The sequence below is a fragment of the Mesitornis unicolor genome, unplaced genomic scaffold (genome assembly GCF_000695765.1).
Source record: "Mesitornis unicolor isolate BGI_N332 unplaced genomic scaffold, ASM69576v1 scaffold9119, whole genome shotgun sequence".
NCBI lineage: Eukaryota > Metazoa > Chordata > Aves > Mesitornithiformes > Mesitornithidae > Mesitornis > Mesitornis unicolor.
The window spans coordinates 1-11590 of NW_010209200.1; the positions used below are offsets into that span (position 1 = coordinate 1).

At 45.4% G+C, this 11590-nt stretch overlaps 1 protein-coding gene across 1 annotated transcript; it reads right to left on the reverse strand.

Annotated features, from left to right (window-relative positions):
* Positions 1-661: 661 nt before the first annotated feature.
* RAPSN (receptor-associated protein of the synapse) lies at positions 662-9427 on the reverse strand. The gene is made up of 7 exons (XM_010192791.1): positions 8943-9427; positions 6189-6527; positions 4780-4938; positions 4341-4439; positions 4121-4243; positions 1492-1545; positions 662-865 (listed from the first exon to the last, which is right to left on the reverse strand). Exons 1-7 carry the CDS (start codon positions 9156-9158, stop codon positions 662-664), a joined length of 1194 nt encoding a protein of 397 aa, XP_010191093.1. The 5' UTR covers positions 9159-9427.
* Between the last annotated feature and the right edge of the window lie 2163 nt (positions 9428-11590).

An 11590-nucleotide genomic window follows, 5' to 3' on the forward strand; every position in this document is an offset into this window, starting at 1 on the left:
TGGAGGACGTGGTTTCGGGGGGGCGGGCTCCGTGTTCTGCTCCCCCACGGCCGCCGCCACTGCTTGTTATGTGTTAACCACACGGCAGAGGGAAAAGCTCCCTCCTGTCAGCGTAAAGGTTTGATCTCTTTTCCACCCTCTCTGTGGAGGCACTTCAGCAAGCGCCTCTGCAAAATGGAGTAGACAAACGCATAGAGCTCATCGGGCACCTCTCACTGCCCAGCGGTCTGATCCTCGTTTTGGTGTAATTTTTAAATTACAGCCATGTTTTGTCTAATAATAAAATGACGGGACAGCTAACTTTCATGGCAGTAGCACGGCAGACCGAACACCTCCTACACCTCAGTGCAGCTTATGAGGAGAGAAATGGGACATTCAGGGGAAAAACCCAAACTGCCTGAGAGTGAAGAACTGATTCTCCACGAGGAATTAAATAAGAATCTGACCAATCATTCAGAGGACAGAAGTGAGATGGATATTACAGCTAAATCTCATCCTTCAAGGCCGTGAGATTCATGACACTGCAATGGGATTTGGCAGGGCATAGGCAAGCAGGACAAAGACCTGGGGAACAGCATGCACAGGACTGTCCTACTCTGGGTGAGATCCGCTCTTTCCTATGACTCATGTAATGACAAAAATCTTTAGTACTTCTAGCTCGTTACTTTAAGTGGAAGAAGTGGGAGCAAGGCAGGGCCTGGAGCTGGTTGTTCTTCTCCCCAATGGACTCTCCACACATGCCACAGTACAGCTCCATCTCCTCCACGCATTCATGGAACTTCACTACATGGTCACGCAATTCTCGCTGCTGCCCCTTTGTGCGATAGATCCTTTCACACAGGCAGTGGAGCTTCAGCAGGCCAAGCTGCACGTGAAGGGCAGAAACAAGAAAAGTGAACAACAAGGTGAAGGTAGACCAGTGACAGAAGGAGAGGAAACTGCTACAGCCCCATCAGTCAGCTGAGAGACTTCAGCACAGAAAGTTGCCTGAGGGATAGGATCAGTCATACGGACATTTGGTCTCTAGGCACTTCCTGCCATTAACCTGACTTCTCTGTATCACAAAATGGGACACCAGGTTTGAGGTCCTCTGCAGCTCTTTGGAGATGGTTTTCCTGAGCTATCCTTGACATACACTGCATTTCACTTCCCTTCACCTCCAGCGAGCACACAGTTCAGCTGCTGCTCAGGGCAATTATATTTTTCAAGGAGAGACCCCCTAACTGTTTCATACCCCATTTCTGCTGCTTCGCATTCCCCTTTGTTTATTCCACTGTGACTCGTCCCTCACTTTTTAGACTTGTACACTGGTGATCATCTGTGGAACTGCCTACAACAAAACACTTCACAACAAAGCATGTCCCAGGCATTGGCTGGTTAATATAGACACATTAATAAGCAATAATAAGTCCAGATACTTCAACGCTCGGCTTTTTAAGTTGCCTGACAGAAGAGTACAGACAGTGCTGAAGAGAAGCTGTAGGATCCTACCTTGTTCCCTAGTCCCTCTGCCAGCTCCTGTGCCTTTTCAATGCTTTCCAGAGCCTGTGAATGGAGAGCATGCATCATCAGTTCACAGACTTGTATGAATGCCCTACAGGAATTAAAAGAAAGAGGTAAAGAGGTACAGAGTAGAATTTGGATAAAAAAGCATCCCTGCAATGCTGGCAGAGTTTCCTCCCCTCCCAAAATTTTATCCTTAAGAAAAGCTTGGTTTCCGAAAGACCACAAATAATCCAGGAGCTACATTTCTGTTCCAGCCACACTGTGCAAAATAGGGGTATGATGTTGGCAGAGACTGGTGTTTCCAAGCAGAGAGTATAAAGACTTATTTAAACTCAGTCACACATGGTCATTTGCGTTGGGATGAAGCACAAGCAAAGCAAGCCTTTTCCCCATCCTACCCTGAAGGCTCAGTAGTCATCGGACAGCTCCAATTTCACTTGTGCAAGAGGGGATCAGCACCACCAACACACCACACACTTCCGTTTTTTCCCCGCTGTTCATATATCCACTTTGTCCTACTTACACATGGTGTGATGTAGGAGTGTACTGCTACCCATCTTTTTCAATCTGAAGGAGCGTATTTAGCATAGCAGCTGTTATACCAAATGAGCCCCTGCTCTACCCTGGATGCCACAGTGTTCCTCACTGCTCTGATCACCAGTATCTGTTTTCCAGAACTATCAAGATCTGCTTCAGGAATGTCCAGGGAGAAAAAGAGCTCTCCCTTGTGATGCAGTGTTTTTCAGGAGGAAAGTTATAAAATTTTTACCCTATAATTTGGCATTACTGCTATGCTGGGAGAAGAGAACCAGATGAGATGAAAGAATGCACTTTGAATGCAGAAGAGATGGCGTAAGACCTGTGGTGGCAGCCACAGCCTAGGAGAAGGAACTTGTAGAAGTGGGAAGCAGGAGCTGAAGGCTGGCAGGTGGAACACAAACGAGAGTTGTACCTAGGAAGAGTGACCGTGTACTGGAAAACCCTGACATTAACGACCGGGACTAAGAACCAAAGTGAAGCGTGTGGGGCAGGGAAGAGATGCTGAGAAGTCCAGGGGACAGTTTGTCTTGGGCAGGAATATGAGACTGAACAAGAGTTTGGCAAGCAGGCTGCAACAGCAGCCTGGGAGGATCTGCAATATTATTGACTACATGCAAATGAAAGGAAATGGACTGGCTGGCCAAGGAGATTGGGAAGATGGAGGAAGCTAGGACAAGAATAGGGAGTCTGCAAGTGGAAAGGTAGCAAACTGCTTTGGTAGGTAACTGACACTGGGATGAGTAGCATGAGAAATGGAAATGGGACGGGCACGTTGAGGAACAGGCTTGGGTGAGTATTCAGGGCTCTAACATTTGGGGAGGTCATATCTGGGGCAATGGGCATAAGGTCCCTGACCACCAGGGCAGACTTCCCTCTAATGCTTGCAACAGAATACAAAGTTCACCCATTCATTCTTTTCTTTTGTGGGTTTTGGTGAGATTAGGACTCTGCAAAGTCCTCACCAGGCTCTCACAGGTGAGGACTGCTCGTCACATCAGAGGGTAGCAAAGACTGGAGGTGGGGTCAGTGGATGTAGGCATTTGATGACTGCTCTGAATATTCTCTCTTAGGTAGAGGCCTACCTGCTGTGTCCTGTCCCACTCTTTTCAATCTGAAATAGAAGGTTGGGAAGGGATTACACTGAGCAAAGTTTTTAAGTCCACGGTTTCTTCTTCCATTGCAAACATAGTGTTTACTCACTGAGATTGCAAGGTGTATTGCACCCAACTAATTCCCTGCTGTAGGCAACTCAGATGCTGACAGCATCCTGAACTTGTCTTTTCTGACAGATGCATGCTTGATTTCCTAATATCTGGAATGCTTCATTTGAGCTAAAATTCTTTCCATCTCATATAAGTGATAAGAGTGAATCTTTATCATATCTGCACCCAAAACTGCATCCTGATGTGGCATTGTGCAGGAATTCCAGGTTGTTCAGCACTAGTTCAAGGATAACCTTTGAGCATCTCATTCTGCAATCCAGTAACGTTCCTGCAGTACAATCTGCTGCACCTAGTGCAGTCTGGATTTTAACACACGTACACTGCCTAAGCATTTGAAAAATATGTAACTTGTACTGCATTGACCGGTTGTCTGTTCCCAAATGATTTTCTGCTCTCATTTCTGTTTCACATTGCACTTCACACACCTTCAAAGTTCCGCTAGGAATGTGATGTTTGTCTGCAAAGCACATGGTGGAGCTGTAGAGCTGTCTAAACATCATCCCTATCACAACAACGAGCTTAGGCACTGGAATCTATTTCAGAGCATAAGCTGATTGGCTACAATGGCATGGGTAGGCTTCCTTTCCTCAGTGCTGGTTTCTCAGTGTAGTGTTAGAAGTCATCAGGACTGACTAATGAGGCAGGTCTGTAAGTCAGCAGTCTGGCTCAGAGCGAATGCTCGTACTGTTAGTAACAAATTCCTGGGACATTCAGAGAAATACAGCAGACCCTGTTGGTAGAACCGAGGGGTGCAGGTCTGTACTGCACTTTGATGGGTGTGCAGTTCAGAGAAAGGCTGTATGCTCTAACCCTGTCTAACAAACTTCTGTAGAAACAAGTCTGTAACTGACCTTGTCCAGCTCCTTCTGCATCATCCAGCACTTAGTCACTCCTAGCAGCACCTGGACCAGGCCCAGGCGATTTCCAATCTCTGTCATGATGCTCATGGAGGAGTCATACCGAGGAAAAGCTGTCTGCAGAAGCAGGGAGGAAGACACATGTTTTGCTATGGCCTGCTTTTCACACCCTCTTGCTATCCCCTCTGGCCTTCCTGGCAGGAAAGAGCTGTACCTGCACGTCTTTGCGACTGCGGTGGATATCTGCAAAGCACAGCAGACACAGCGCTTGCAGAGGCCGGTCACCATGCTGCAGGGCAATTTTCATGGACTCCTGAAAGAAATTGTCTTTGGTCAGTAAAAGAGTTTGTTCCTGGTTCAAAACAGCAGGGCTGGGACTATACAAGCAGACCCCTGAAAGGTCAGCTCCAAAGAAACAGCACAGTTTTTAAGACAAGTAAAGTCCTGTTCACATGTTCCCAACCAAGGGCCATTCATAGACCCAAACTTTTAAGCCCACCCCGGCTACTGAAACCACAGCTCTAAGACTGGGAGGTAGCAGGAATATCCAGATTCGAGTGTGAATGCTGTGGTATCTCTCTTCCTCTCAGCCCTGTAGGCAAGATCCCCCTGCAGAGACCTCCGACGGCTCTGCATCTGCCTGCACCCTGTACCTCACAGCAGTCCATAGCATCCGCCAAGCGCCCCAGCTTCCGATAGGCCACTGCCATGTGATACTGGCTCATTGCACGGTACTTCAAGCTCCAGCCCTTTCCATAATCATTCACCAGCTCAGCTGCTTTACATGGGAAGAACAAGGCTTTTTCGTAGTCCTGGAAGGCAGACAAGCAGACAGACAGCAATTACAGCAAAATAAAAGCTAAAATAAAATAAATTTTTTTAAAAAACCAACCATTTTTTAATTTACTAACTCTGCAACAGCTGTTCCACATGCCCTATTTCGTTAGATGTTTTCACGGGATATCAAACTCCAGAAGCTGGAATTGCCATATACCGAGTTCATATTACTCGCTGGGTTCAGGATACTGGGGCAATGACCCAGCAAATTAATTTTATATAGTATGCCATCAGCCTTACTCTGCAGGAACTATTTACCCGCCTCTATAACCAAATGCTGAAAACTTTCTCTGCTCTGACATCACCTCTGCTTTCAACATCTACGTAGAGCCCTCACATTCTCCATATGGTGACTCAGGATCTCTAGGTTATCCATCACTGCAGGAAACAGGAACAGAAAACATCACAACCTCACTTCCACAGTAAGTAATAATACACCATACTTCCATTTTTAAGCATCTTTCTGCATTAAAAGCATTTTAGAAAGAAATCTCATTTTACAATAAGTGCATACAACTATCTAAGACCATTCACGAGTAATTTACATGAGGCTGCAGAAATGAGAAGGTCCTCATATTTTTTAATTCTCCAAGATGCATGAAGGAAACCACAAGTTACTAAAATTTCCCTTTCCCCTTCTTATTTCGTACCTTAGAAGTATCCAGTACAATGTTCCTTTTGTTTATTTTTGATATTATGAGGAAAGTTTACTGAGAGTTTTGAACACTGCAGTTGGTGAGTCTTCCATTGGTGACAAAAATCAAGACTTTGTGACAAAAAACTATTTGTTGATGTTTGCAAAAGAAACTGGAACTGGCAAATCACCCCCCATCCTCAGTTCCTGCCTGGTTTTGCTCATATAAATAGTTGTTCGCCTGAGATAGTAGTAGAAATAGAGAATCCATGAGTTCTGGCTAGCAGCCCTGGGCGCTGACAGTACCTCCTCTGATGTGATCTTCTTTGAAGCCAAGTTTGATCTTTTCAACACACAGGAATATTCACAGCTGCTTCTGCTGTGCTATATAAACATTACACTAATCCTCCCATCCCTACTGTGAACGAGAGTACTCGATGATGATTTTACAGAGAAGGGATTTTAGCTTACAACGCTCTCTCAGTACTTCATTTTCTATAGTAGAGAAATCAGCTGAAATTCACACTATTTCCAATTCTTTCCCGAATCCATAGTGAAGCAATCACCCCTCTGTCCCTTAAGTTGCCATACCTTTATCTGGGCATAGAAGTTCCCAAGGCTGCAGCAGACCCGGCACTCCAGCATCTTGTCATCGTTGTTGTGTGCGTAGCGTAAAGCTTTCTCAAAGCACTCCAAAGCCTTCTGGAAGATGCTTAGGCCCAAGAAGGCATTGCCCATGCTGAGGCTGACCTGGCCGTTCAGCTGCAGGCTCACAGTGGTACCCTGCATGTTCAGGCATGTCTTACAGTAAGAGATTGTTTTCTGGAATTCACAGAGTTTCTCATTGCTGCGAGCCAGGTTTAGGTAGCTCTCGGTAAGGTAATCTGGGTCTTCCAGCTCCCGTGCTGTGTCAATCTGTACCACTGCAAACTTCAAGTAGAGAAGAGAGTGTTTACAAGGGTGTGTAGTTTATTTAAGTACAGCTCAAACACCCACAGACTAGCACGCTGTACTGGACAAGTGGCTCGTCTCTGAACAAGGCAGAGAAGCCCAGCAGCAAGGACTAAGAAGCATTGTACACACCGAGCAGTTTTCTGGTGGTTTAAAAGCCCTATGAGCAGTCTGGAGAAACCTCTCCCTCTCTCCACACCGTGCCCAGGGCAAGGACGATGAACTAGGCTGGCAGTTAGGGGGAAAAATGCTGTTAAATGGCCCCAAAGAGAAGCAGGTGAGGAAGGAAACATCTGACACAATGCAACTCAGTTTTCTTGCGCTCAGTTTAACTGATTCCACTTTCTCTGGAATTCTCAAGATACTGAAGTGCTCTGTTAATAAAAGAAAGTAAGCAAGTTGCTACTTTCATCAGTTTTATACTAAAAAATTGCAGTCTTGACAGGTTTTGTTCTATAACCTTCAGGATTCATTGCATACAGTTCTCTTAAATGATTTGAAGTCGTATTCTTTTAGACTGCTAACTCTTATGAGCAGGGACTTTCTTCTGCGTTCATAAAGAAATATTTAGCAATTTTCTCTGAACGTGTTTTCATCAGAGATTAGCAGTTAAGTTTATGGATAACAATTTCCAAGGACACCCATTTCTTCCTTTTTGTATAATGGCCACACATTTTACATTCTCCACAAATAAAAAAAAGCTGTGTATGTTTGGGTATGTATGTTCTCAGTTTCCTCAGCACTGCGGGAAGGCTGCTATGCGGACCCGGTAATGTGCAGTAGTTTGTGCTTCCCCACCTTCCCTTACCTTTGTACAAGTTCTTCATTATTTCCTGATTGCCACAGCCTCTTTCCTTGGGGTGAAGTAATTTTTCTCTCCAAAAGAGGTTGAGCACCATAACCCTTCTTAAATCAGAGTTAATTTCACACCTTTAATTCTGACCCCTTTTCTCCTGTTATTACCTCTCTCAATGGTTTATTGCTGAAGTTCTCCTCCTATCTTTGATCACTCACTGTGTAAAATCTTCAGTTTGACTGAAGCCATTTTTCCTTACTAACACTGGGAAGGAGTAAAATTCACCTACTCTGATCCCACTTTCTGTTCTCTTCTTCTCAGGTGAAAACATAAGGTTCAGGTATACTAAGCCCACTTCTTTGCCTGTTTCTTGTTTTCCGTGAAGCCTTCAGTATTTCCTTCAGGCAGCTGCATCTCAGGTTTTTGTCCCTCTCTTCCCTAATCAGGCTGTTTTTTCTGCCACCACTTAATTCCACATTGCTTATCAGAATTGTTTTTCTTCAAGTATTTTCCCTCTTTTCTTCTTCATCCTAAGTATTTGGTTTTAAGACAGGGCTTTGACATGTGCATGTGTCCACTTAGGAAGATGTGTCCCTCTCCATTCTCAACAGAGCTACCAAAAACTTTTCAATGAGGTGTGGGCACCCCCTTCCCATTTTGTGCTAAATGCTGAGTGATTACAGTCCAGTAAGAGGCAACCAAAAACATCAGGACAAGAATATCAAGGCCCTTTAGCAAGACCCTATTTCAGGCTGGGACAGTTTCTTAAGACTATTACAACATCCTCTTGCCTTGTCTTCCAGATCCCCCACTCACCCTCCCGAACACTGCCTGCTTCTCTCTATAGGAATGCTGCTGCTTCTCAGGTCCACGCACCAGCTGCTTTTTGTACATTTAATCAACCCTGTTTACATTCATGCTCTTGAAATGTAACTTCAGCTTCTTTTTGCACTTCTCCATCAAGCCCCGTATTCTTTTTTCTTCTATGCTGTCCTGGCAACTGGGACCCCCTCTCTGACCTCGACTGTCAGACCACTCCTGGAACATCTGTCAACCTCCCCACCAAAAAAGCATCTTCTATCCCCTCTTAATTGGCACCCTTGCAAACAAATAATCATAATAAAACCCAATGTAATGTCTATATTAGATATCAAACAGCAGTTTTAACAGAATAACAGAGATGTCTCCACAAGACTGCTGCTTATCCTACAGAACCCACTTGGAGATCTCTTTTACACTGACATACAATAAAGAGCTTAAAGTGGATCAAATGTTTTCATACCTCTTTTCTGAAGCCTGGTAACACGGTGTGCCTGTATGTGGGGAGTAAATCAAGAAAGGTCCCCATGATTAACTGGAGAACCTCAATAGCCTGCCAGTCCTGAGGGACAAGACCCAATGAAAAGTAGCATTCCGCGTATCTTGTGGGCTGGAGTTATTGGTCAGCACCTATTACGGCAGCGATTACAGTACGCACTCAATAGCTGGTACATTCTACTATACACAAAATAACCCCCCCAATTTCACATTCTGATCTCCAGCCACTCTCTGTAGTGGGTGTGAGACAATGGCATGCATTCAGCTCCATTTCGCCTTACCTTCAGCATATCTTTGTATCTGCCCATCTCTGCATGAGCAGTGATGAGGCAACCCAAAACCCGAAACCTGCCAGCAGGATCCGCAGACTTCTCCAAAACCCTCATCCAGACTCGCAGTGCCTTTTCGGTCTGATTAGACTGGTAAAGATGGAGTCCTTTCTCTATCTGTTGCTTTGTCTGGTCCTGACCCATCTCCCATGCATTAAAAAGCCTCATGCACTAACCTCCAAGGACTGCAAAAAGGAAGTGCACAGAAGAGAACACAACATAAAATGCCCCAACAGAGGAGGGCAGGTTGTGTGCTCAGAGGGCTTGGAGCCATAAAAGCCCAGCCACGTCAAGGGGCTGGAGCTGTGGTAGGCAATGGCAAGAAGTGGCTGCTCAGCACCGAAGGCAGAATCCCAAATCCACCAGGCAAATGTCTTGCTCGCTAGGACTCCATCACTGCGTTCGCCTGTCCGATCCCATAAACAAAGAGGAAAAGCACAACAGGGAGAGAAAGAGAAAAGTCTCAAGCACCAGGAGTGAAACTCAATCTGAGCAGGCAGCGCTGGTCTCCTCCCCATTGGCCGCAGCTGCGCCTGCCAGGCCGGCTCACGTGGCCCCAGGTATGCCAGTCAGGCTCCCAAGGTCACGGCGAGCCAACTGCCCACCCTGCCGCCAGCGTGCAGCTTATAAATACCCCAGGAGGGACAATCAGCTGCAGTCACAGGGATGGCTCCGTTGTCTCCCTCCTCTCTCTCTGGCCATCCCCTTTTCCAAGCACTGATGGTGCTGGGCTATCCTGGGAGGCAGCAGCCTCAGCTAGAGCAGTAGCTTGAGGAACAATACGCGCTTTAAAAAGTGAGGTATGAACTAGAGGGCTCCAGCATGTACACATGTGCAGTATTATACGTACAGCACTGTGCCTGATGCTTTGCCAGGCACAAAATTCGGTCACAAAGGTGAGCTCTGTCACAGATTTGCTGCAAATATGGCACTGACTTCTTAATTTCTGTGACATGAAGCTAACAATCCTGAAAAACTTCGTTCATGACTCATGGTGCTCACTGCCATCAGGTACCTGTGACAGTCTCCCAGAAGTTTTCAACAGAAACACGTTAAAGGCACTGCTGAAGTTCTGCATCCAGAACTTGCTGTTCTTTTATGGTGAATGACAGTAAGAGCCCACAGCAACACATTTCTGCACCTCCTGATTGCATAAGAGGATTGTTAGCCCAATTAGAAGATAGCTTTAACTCTCTTACACACCTTTGAAACAACAAAGTCAGACTGGTTCCTCTAGGAGTCAAGTTTCATACCCCCATTGATGTTCTCCATTTTTAATAAGCCCAGTCTTGGTTATCTATAGATTTATGCTGTCCTTCATAAGAAGAGATACCAACCTTGAGAGGGGGAAAATGCCCCAGGGAAGCCTAACATTTTTCAGATACAAAAGTCCCAGAAACTTGCTTTGGGATTCTTTCACAGACCAAAGAGAAGAAATTCAGAGTTTCAATAACAGACCCAGTGCAGAAGCAGGCGTGTTTCCAGCTGCCTCTCTGCTTCTATGTGAATTTGGTGGCAGCTCTTCCCCAGGCAAAGGTAAATACCAACAGAATTATCTCACGGGCCAGCAGCTGGGCCATCCTGGCCCGGCTCGTAGCTACCTAAGGAAACACAAACCTAAGGGAGCCTTCCTGAAGTAATATCCCTAAGGAAAGCAGGACACAAAAGAGGAACAGCAGTTTACCCAGAGGCTTTACACTGTAGCAGTCATGATCTTAAGAGATTCCATCCGTACCTTTATCCAAAATCTCCTCAGAAAAGTATTTTTAAAAGAAAAGCATTTAAAATGGTAGAAAAGTCTTGCTACAATCAGACTGTTTCTCTTTTGGGAGCTTATATATATTTGCATTATTTAATGTAGCTTTGTTTTTCAGAACAGTGCTAGAAGAGACTTCAGCATAGACCCTGCATGCTCTCAAACTTTGGGGGTAGAAACTGTGGAAAAATCTATAGAAGGCTGAAGAAAAGTAACGCTGAGACACAGCTTGTTAATGTGCAAATACAACTTCAGCAGCAGTTAAAATTATTGTCTAGGTACTTTACAGATTGTAAGCCTTCCATAAAAGTCTGATTTGGAATTAAAGACTCTCCTCCCTGCAGTAATTCTTATACCTCTCTCTGGAGGGGGGTGGTGGGATGGACACAAGATGCAGAAGACTGGTCCCCATGGAAAGCACTGATGATGGTGAGGCCATCAGACTTCTGGACTTGGAGAAGTTCAGAGGCCAGAGACAGAAACCCCTGGAGTCTGCTACACAGCCTCAGGCCAGGACTCAAGAAGGGGGAAAACAAAAAAAATCACACCATTCTTTGCTGGAGCAGACTACTTTTCACAATTCACCTTCCACAAGTAAACTGCCTGTAACTCAAACTCATCCTGATGCTTTTGGACCACAAGTGACTTGACCACAGCACTGCTCCCTTCAGTATTCACTCTCATATCCCATGAAGAGTAGGCAAAGCAAGAACAGGATGCTTTGCAGCCTGACAAAACCCATGCAACAGTAGGGAAGTGATTTGTCCCGCATTTTATCGATCACGCTGTACTTCCTTGAGTTCTCCTATGAAACACTGCTTGGTCTCCTAAGAATCAACTCACA